At 39.0% G+C, this 9,792-nt stretch overlaps 1 protein-coding gene across 1 annotated transcript; it reads left to right on the top strand.

The window, feature by feature from the left end:
• The first annotated feature begins 1,131 nt into the window (after nt 1-1,131).
• On the top strand, nt 1,132-2,091 carry LOC119798224 (olfactory receptor 11A1-like). The gene has a single exon (XM_038307573.1). It carries the CDS (start codon nt 1,132-1,134, stop codon nt 2,089-2,091), a length of 960 nt encoding a protein of 319 aa, XP_038163501.1.
• The last annotated feature ends 7,701 nt before the right edge of the window (nt 2,092-9,792 follow it).

The following is a 9,792-nucleotide window of genomic DNA, read 5'->3' as shown; positions in this document are numbered from 1 at the left end:
ACAGGTGTTGTGAAGGAAACGGTGCCCAGCTTGAAAGAGCTCCTGTGTGTCGCTGAATGTGAGCATTGATGACTGAAAGACATCTTTTGTCTCCATTTATCTGTTTACTACAGTGTGTTGATTTCATGTTAATGAGTATTTAAAGACATTTCAATTAGTGGGGGAAAAAATTGCAGGGGGGGAATATAAAAATATCAACTAACCATGCAGACCCTCATGCAGTACCACCGTAGACCCCCTAGGGGTCGCGGATCCCCTGTTGAAGACCTCCGCTCAAGAAGATTTTACTAACACAAACTGAGAGACCAGGCTGAGGTAGGAATTTCAGGTTACTGAAGTGCGGATTTTTTTACTGAAAGCCGGCGGGCAAACTTGTTGCCATCATCCTCACCGACCACCTGGTCATAAAACTGTTTTAAGTGATCATACTGCTGCTTTGTCGCCTCCACGCTGCTGTAGCTTCCACGCTGCATTTTGTTTTGATGACGCACGCGGCTGTAGGCTACGACGCTGGTAGCTGCTGTTGCCAGATTGGGTGTTTTTCCCGCTACATATTAAGGCCTGTTTACGGTTTGATAGCTGGGGTTTCGCCTGGAGGACTCTATAGAAATCTGGCAACCTATTGAACGGAGCTGAACTGAGAGAGCGTGCCGTTCACAGACACCAGAATGAACGAGTTCACAATAACGTTCATCAGGCAATAATGCAGTACGTTCAGTTCACGTTCGCCCAAAATATGAACGAGTTCATGAACTTTCGTTCAATGAACGCGTTCAGGCACAACACTGCTGGTTCTAGTAATTCAGTAAACTAAAATCAACTGCTGTTTCCATCACCATCAAAGTTTGCTGATGGGAGTGTCTCTCTGGATGGGCTCTTTAAGAGAAGCAGAAGCAGATATCAGCTCAGTTATTAGCCTTAGCATGCATCACAGGTCCTAAATTGTTGCTACCTGCAGCTGTGTGGCTTTTTCCACAGTTAATTGATTGATCTCTTCATGCTTTGTTAAAAACACACACCATTGATGTATTTGTTATTGTGTTAATGTGTTTATATTATTAACTCTTTTAGTTACAGATATATATACAAATGGATTTATTTGGTCAATAGTTCACCTACTGAGTCATAATTATGATTGAATTACAAACTAATGCAAGGATGAAAATAAATTCCACTCAGGTTTTATATTTCACTCTAACTGCCTACATTGACACAGGTTCATTGAAGTACTTCTCTTTCTTTATAGTCCTGTTTCTGTATGTTTTAATCGTTGGTTCTAATGTTCTATTGATCGTTGTTATCTGTGTGAACAGGAGCTTACATGAGCCTATGTACATGTTTCTGTGCAGCCTGTTAGTCAATGAACTGTACGGCAGCACAAGCTTGTTTCCCTTCATGCTGCTTCACATCCTCTCTGATGTTCACAATATTTCTGTTCCTCTTTGTTTCCTACAGGTTTTCTGTGTTTATAGTTATGCAAGTGTAGAGTTTACCAGCTTAGCAGTTATGTCCTATGACAGATATGTTGCTATCTGTCATCCTCTGCAGTATAATTCACTGATGACTTCCAAGAAAATTGCCTTCCTGGTGTCCATTACTTGGCTTCCACCATTTTTAGCTGCTGGGGGCGGAATCATTTTAGGCTCCTCTCTGCAGCTTTGTGGAAATATCATGGATACAATTTACTGTGGTAATTACTCCATCATTAAACTGGCTTGTAAAGAGCCCAGGGTCAATAACATCTATGAACTCCTCATGACTTTTCTCACGTTGTGTGTTCCTCTGCCTGTGATTCTCTACACCTACATGAGGATCCTTAAGGTGTGTTTTTCTGGATCCAAACAGACCCGACAGAAAGCTGTCAGTACCTGCACTCCTCACCTCGCTTTAGTTATCAATTTCTCTTTTGGTGTTTCCTTTGAAATCATACAGAGCCGATTTAACATGACTCATGTTCCTGGTATGCTGAGAATATTTTTAGCACTTTATTTTCTTACTGGTCAGCCTCTCTTTAACCCCGTTCTATACGGCCTGAATATGTCCAAAATACGCAGCCTGTGTAAGAAGCTGGTTCTGAGATGGGCATCATAAAGCTAGTTTGTTTTCATATAAAAAATAAGAATTGCAAAATTGATTTTTTATTTTACATGTGATTGTAATATTTAATTGCAAAACAAAATTTGGTAAGGGGTTTAAATTCCACTGCAAATATTTACGGAAAATTATGGAAACAAACCTTTGACCTTTTAACCTAAATTTATAAGCACGTACCTTAAACAGACAAAGTTTAGTTTAATATGTACACACAGAGTGTATACAGAATGAATGTTTGATGCATACAGCTTTTCAACATTGAATAGCAGCCTACAACAGTGAAATTAACATTACCATTTATAAAGTGCAGCAGTGATCAGAAAGTAAAGCTGTGAAGGAGAAAAGGAAAAAACTGTTTAAAGTCATATGCAAAAGGCATTGATAAGGAATGGTTCAGTGCAATGCAAATAAATAAATGGATCTCCTATTTACATTTAATTTGTAAAAAAAGTATGATTTTAAAATTGAAAGTACAATGTTGACTTTTCAGTTATCAGTAGAGAAAAACGCAAAGAGCAGCTCAGAAAGTTTTAGTTTGAAAGGGCTTACAAAATCAAGAATCTTCATTGTGATTATTAACAGCAACAATTGTGATGACAAGTGTCATGATGAAATTTTGACAGAAATATAACACATATAGAGAAAAGAAAATAATTATTTTCATAGGACATTCTTAACACCACCAGAAAAACACCAGCAAAAAATAGATATGTGTTCCTATAACTGTTTGCTGAATTTGGAATTCAACAAACAGTTGAAGAGGAGATATAAACATTGAAATGAACAAAGATTAGAGTTACCTACTTCTCCCCTTCCTTCTCCCTCTGAAGCTGACATCCATATCCATACACTTTTACCTTGAATGGATAATTGATATTCTTTCTAGTTTTCCCAAACTGTCCCTCCATAAACATTGACTCCTGCAGAGCTCTGCAACTCTGCTCATAACTTCCTTAAACTGGTTTATTAACTTCGAACACAAATTTTTACTTTCGTCCAGCTTTTTTTACTCAATTTTCATTTCAATAAATGCTTTTACTGTTATATTATGTATTTGTTCTTCTCAGTAGGATCACCTCAGGTTTAGAAAGGAGCTCTCAAAATAAATTATATAATCATAAAATTATGTGAATGATTAAGATTTTTTTAAACACCTGTTCTCTGTTTCCTGGTCTTGTTACATAGTTTTATTGTAGGGGAGGATCTAAATTGGTGAAAAAAAAATCCTTTTTTAAAATCCCCTGGTTACCCCAATACACCTAGTAGGTAGGCCCGTGTCAGTGGTATCTGGCATCCTGCATCTTTGTGACTTAGAAATTATATCTCAAACAGCTCAATTGAGGTATGAATCAAATAGAGAATGTAATTAACCAACCAACTACTAGTTTTAGTCCGTGAGGCAGACACCCTGTCTACTTTTAAGGGTAGGATTAAAACTTTCCTTTTTGATTAAGCTTATAGTTAGAGAGGCTCAGGTTATCCTGAACTATCTCTATAGTTATGCTGCTATAGGCTTAGATTGCTGGAGGATATAGGGACCCCTATTTCATCATTCTGCCTCAATCTATCTCTATTTTCCAACTCTGCAGATTCTGTTAGTTCAATCTCTAACATTTGCTCTCTCTGCTTTTTCTCATAGTAGCTTCGCCTCGTCTGTTCCTGTTTGGCTGTGACACCATCCTGGAGAGAAATATCAGCTGTGCTGCTGCCATCAACACCTTTCATTATAGATGTTGGAGATCTGCCTGTTTTTCAGTGTAGTCCTGTGTCTCTGACTGTGACTGGCTGGATGTGCTCTCTTCATCCTATGACATGGGAGCTGGCTTGGAGCTCGTCTGCCTGGCTGTGTGTTTCCTGGACGGGGCCGCCTTTTACAGTTGCCTTTTGTATCTCTGCTTCTGTCTCCTTGAACCCCAGTCGACCTCAGCAGATGGCCGCTCACACTGAGCCTGGTTCTGCTGGAGGTTTCGTCCTGTTAAAAGGGAATTTTTCCTCTCCACTGTCGCTACAAGCATGCTTAGTGTGAGGGATTGCATTCAAGTCGATGAGATGATGCAATCAACTGTTATTTTCTTAGTCAGAAAACTTTGAATCAATCTGACTGTATGATCTGGTGAACTGTAAGGTGCCTTGAGATGACGTGTTGTGACTGTTATGATTATATAAAAATAAACTGCCCAAGAGTGTAACTGTCAGTTATTTAGATACCTACTGTATTTAAAACCAAGATACGAAATAACCAATTGTCAGGGTTTAGTTGTGGTTTGAGGACCCAAACGCAGAGGCCGAGAGGCTGAAGAGATCTCTTGCAGTTTTAATGAAACAAACACAGGTAACAGAGACGGGAATCCAAATATCCAAAATCCAACATGAAAAATATAAAGCAAACCAGAACTATGGAGACATCTGGGGAAACAAAACACGAGGAGCCAGGGAGATACGAGGAACGTAGACCACATCATGGGAAGACAGCAAAGACAAGGAACCAACAAAGAGTGAGAGCAGAGGGAGAGCATATATAGCAGAGAGAGACAAAGGGAGGGCTAACGAGCAGACAAGGAGCAGGTGTGAGAGGAGACAACGAGGGAGCCAAGGAGAAAGGAACACACACACACAAGAGGGCAATAGAGGACAACAGAAAAACATGAGAACTAACATAAATCTAGAAATTACAGCAAAACTGGAATTAAACCAATAAAACTAGAAAACAAGGAGCAAAGTAAAGAACAACAGAACCAAGACCATGGCAGTGCCCCCCCACTTAAGGGCGGATCCCAGACGCCCTAAAATGTCCAGAAACACAAAATAACCAACCCAGGGAGAGCGGAGGGGGAACCAGGAAGGAGGGCACAAAACCAAACCAAATGCAGAGTTCAAATAAAAACCAAAACAACCCACCAAAGGTGGGCGAGGGCAAACAGAGTCTCTGGAGGGCGGCCGTGGGGCCGGAGGCGAGGCAGAGTCTCTGGAGAGAACTAACATAAATCTAGAAATTACAACAAAACTGAAATTAAACCAATAAAACTAGACAACAAGGAGCAAAGTAAAGAACAGAACCAAGACCATGACACCAATATGTTGGATGGAACCTATATATGATAAAAATAAATGAGTTTTGACAGAACTTCAACATTTACCTGAAATCGAGGACATAGATATCACCCAAACACCCTTCTATTCCAAACAGCACATGAAAGCGCACAAGTCTGCAGCAGTGTTGTGGTCAAGACCACCTAACCCGAGACCAAGACAAGACCAAGACCAGTGCCAGTATGTGACAATAAAATGTGAAACATGATCAAAATCACAAAAATTGATTTAAAAGACCCACATTCACATAAAAACACCTAGATATTTAACACACAGAACTGGACTAAACATAAACATCTTTATTTAGTACTTCTGTGTAGTAATCACAGAATTTCAAACAATTAATCAAAGTCGATCAAAATTGTATTTTCTCTGCCGTTCATGAGCAGTACATACATTTATGTTGTTTTTAAATGTGCTATTTCAAAACAATGTGCAAAATTCTGTAGAATGTGTAAAACTGAAAAAAAAAGCCAACCATTTCTCTTGTTTCTCTCTCATATACAGATTAAAGCTATATTATATAACTTTTCTTAAATAAATCTATATCTGTCACCAAGTTGAGAAATATGTTATGAGACAAATAATTTGTTGAAAAAATAGATTGATCTCCTTCACTGCATTTACCAATGAGACAGGTTATTGCTTGGATTTGAATCCAAGCATCTAATAAAAAGAAGGATCTTAAAGAAACTGATAATATTCTGATGATTAGCATTATTTCCACAGTTGTGGTCTTGAAATAAAATGCAGAGTCCTCAGCGCCTGAGACCGAGACAAGACCGAGACCAAATGCGGTCATGTCCGAGATGAGACCGAGACCATCAAAAAATGGTCCCAAGACCGGTCTTGAGACCAAGACCGATCTTGAGTACTACAACACTGGTCTGCAGACTAAACGCTGGTTGGTCCAGAACCTAGGCAGAAATCAAATTAGAGTCAGTTTTATATTCTTACATACAGGTCAAAATGTGATTTCCTCATTGATTAAGTTTAATAATTCTAAATGTTCCCCCCAAACATGATGTAAGACATAATGCTTTTAATAGAGCAAACACCATTCTTCATGTGTCTGAAGCATCTGTTTTTTCTTTTACAAAATTTTTATTGGTTATGTAGTTCACTGCCCACTGTATTTTTAGAGGGTAAGGACACAGTAGTAATATCAACATCAGATTGATCTAGTTGGCCAGACTGATATGACATACTGTGTGTATCAGTCTAGTAAAGCTCTGGGAGAGGTTGATTTCGAAGGCGAGACTAAGAGGGTCAGTGTCATTAGGTTAGAACGATCAGATAACTACGGATGTGACACAAAAACTCTAAATAGGTCTGTGAAACATATCCAGTCAAAAATAGATACAGTAGTAAATCCTTTTTAAAAAATTAGTTTTAATGTCTTTCATCTTATTCCAAAGGCATGTTGCTTACCTATGTGTGCAGATCAAAGGAAAATTTGTTTATCTTAGGGAAATCTGACCTGGATTTAAATTTTTCCTATACTGATCCTAGCTCCTGTTGTCCCTCACAGCCTTTTTTTCTGTGACTAACAATTCAATTCAATTTTCAATTCAATTAATTTTATTTATATAGCGCCAATTTACAACACAAGTCATCGCAAGGCACTTTACAGTTCACCAGGTCATACAGTCGAATTGATTCAAAGTTTTCTATCTAAGGAAAACCAGTTGATTGCATCGACTTATTGACTTGAAGGCAATCCCTCACACTAAGCAGGCTTACGGCGACAGGAGAGGAAAAACTCCCTTTTAACAGGAAGAAACTTCCAGCAGAACCAGGTTTAGTGTGAGCGGCCATCTGCCGAAGCCAACTGGGGTTCAAGGAGACAGAAGCGACCCCGTCCAGGAAACACACAGCCAAGCAGACGGGCTTTGAGCCAACAAAATACAATTTCACTGTCTAACAGAAACTACCTGTCAGAGGCCAGCTTTAAAGTTGTTTCTCCACCTAAAGCTTTGATGTGATATCAAAACACATTTATATGAGTTTACTGGAAAAATGGTTGTTTGATGGTATTTCATCCTGTGTCTGGTCAAACATTTATACATTACACCAATATCTTGAACACCTTTTTCTTTTATATTTTACACCCATTATTTAGATATATTTTTGCTTTGTCCTATTGTGCTAAAATAAGTATTATTCTCAACCTTATTCGGAGAATAAGGTGTGAACAAAATGTTGTGGTTATTTATTCTGTCTTTTATCTTTGATATTTCCTCCTTTTACATTAGTGAAATTTGGAATTAAACACTATAGAATAAACATTTTAATTATCTCTCTTTTATCTGTGATCTTACATATATTTCAAAAAATAGTCGGATTATTATCGTTTTAGTGCTAACGAAACAGCACAACGCTGCTTTAATTGAAACAGTGAAGAAGTTTCTGTTAAAATAATTCAATTCAGTTTATGTATATAGGGCAAATTCACAACACATATCATCTCAAGGCCCTTAACAGTTCACTAGATCATACAGTCAAATTGATTCAAAGTTTTCTATCTGAGGAAAACCAGTTGATTGCATTGACTCATTGACTCAGTTACAATCCCTCACACTTAGCATGCTTGTAGCAACAGTGGAGAGGAAAAACTCCCTTTTAACACGAAGAAACCTCCAGCAGAACCAGGCTCAGTGTGAGCGGCCATCTGCCGAGGCTGACTGGGGTTAAAGGAAACAGAAGCAGAGACACAAAAAGCAGCTGCAAAAGGCGGCCCCGTTCAGGAAACACACAGCCAGGCCGACGAGCACCGAGCCAGCTCCAATGCCAGAGGATGAATAGAGCACATCTAGCCAGTCACGGTCAACCCAAAGATAATGGTAATAGGAACCACCGGTCGAAATCTTTCTGCATATTCTCTAATAAAGGTGAAAATTCTTATTCATGTTAGACATACAAGAACAAATAAATATCCCCAAATAACAAAACCCTGCTTCCACCCATTTAAAGGGTGAGATTGAGCATGGAAGTTTCCTTGCTGGAGAGTTCAAGGGAAATAATTGGCTTTTCTGGTAGTTAAACTTGTATCCAGAAAGCTTGCTATATTGTTCTAGAATTTTAAAGAGCACTGGGAGAGATGTATGAGGATCAGAAATGTATAAGAGTAAGTCATCCGCATAAAGGGACACCTTATGGGTTACACCAGATCTCAGAATATCCTTAAAGCCCTCCTCAGCACGCAACCAGATGGCCAGAGGCTCTATTACGATAGCAAATGGCAAAGGAGACTAAGGGCATCCCTACCTAGTGCAGAGGAGCAGCGTAGCAGACTGTCAACTGGAAATCTTGAAGTGGTTGGAGTTCAGAAGAGGTGAGCAGTGGAACTCTTAGCGTCTCAAGAGGTTTTCTTCCAGGGCTGGAAGGACTTGAAAAATCCCTGAGGATCTGTAGGTTTCCTGCCGATGATTTACAAAACAAAGAGAAGAGCATGAATTCACTTGAAAAGTTCAAAGATTCACTCAGCAAAAGCTCAGAGGGGCTAGTACACAAAACAGGCAAACACTCTGGCGAAGAGGTGATGACAGTCAGCTGCTCAAATACTCCTCTGAGGTGATGAGAGATTCACTGCAGGTTTGGGTAATAGAGACGCGTAGGCAAGCCATCCAAGACAGAAGTGAGCCAATGGCACCATCTGGTGGATGAACCGTGGAACTGAAAATGAACACAAACTAACACCACAAACTGGAACCACAACAGTGCCTGGCGTATGGATAATATTTAGAAGACAACTGGTGTTATGGAATGACAGTCACTCAGTCATAAGGCCTGTTTGATCTGATGAAACAATAAGGGGAAGTACTCGTTGGAGACGGGTTGCTAGAATATGAGATAAAATCTTCAAATTTACATTTAGGAGGGAAATAGGTCTATAGTTACTGCATAGTGAAGGGTCTTTGTCGTTCTTAAGAATCAGCGATATTGTTGCTTCTGATAAGGTGCTAGGCAGGTCATTATATATGTCAGTCAATACTGGAGCCAAAAGATCCCCATTGACCTTATAGTATTCTGAAGTGAAACCGTCAGGGCCAGGAGACTTGCCCAAGCTTAAAGACTTGATAGATTCTTACACTTCCATTATAGTGATAGGGGCCAGGGAAGTATAAAGATCTGAATAGAATGACACAAATCTGTCATTTATCTTCTTGGGATCAGAAAGAATCTCTCCTGTGGCTGATCTGATGAATGGGATTAATTTGGAGGTTGCCTGAGCTTGTGCTTGGGAAGCTAAAAGTTTACCCGCTTTGTCGCCAGATTCAAAAAAGCGCCGCCTTGTCTTGGTTAGTTGAATTAGAGCATTCGTAGATGTAGTCAAATTAAAATTATTTTTTGAAGTTTTACACATTCATTGTAAAGGTTGGGATCCGGGTTTGCTCCATATCTAGAATCCACATGTTAATAAACCATGTTATTATTCCCTGGGTTGAAATTCTGAAGAGCTTGATTATGTGAGGCATTTGATTTGATTATACAACAGGTAAAGGATCCTTAAAAGGAAAAGTCCGGTCACATTCAGAATACAAACTTCAGAAAGTAGTTTAAGTATGATATTATTACATATTTTTCAATAAGTGTTTTTAATTAAGA

This window comes from Cyprinodon tularosa, unplaced genomic scaffold (genome assembly GCF_016077235.1).
Source record: "Cyprinodon tularosa strain WSP-4 unplaced genomic scaffold, ASM1607723v1 ctg614, whole genome shotgun sequence".
Taxonomy (NCBI): domain Eukaryota; kingdom Metazoa; phylum Chordata; class Actinopteri; order Cyprinodontiformes; family Cyprinodontidae; genus Cyprinodon; species Cyprinodon tularosa.
The sequence above is the reverse complement of the archived record's forward strand: the minus strand, read 5'-3'. Positions and strand labels throughout refer to the sequence as shown.

Coding starts and splice junctions, on each gene's coding strand:
- LOC119798224 (XM_038307573.1), top strand. CDS start 1,132: ATGATTGAATTACAAACTAATGCAAGGATGAAAATAAATTCCACTCAG.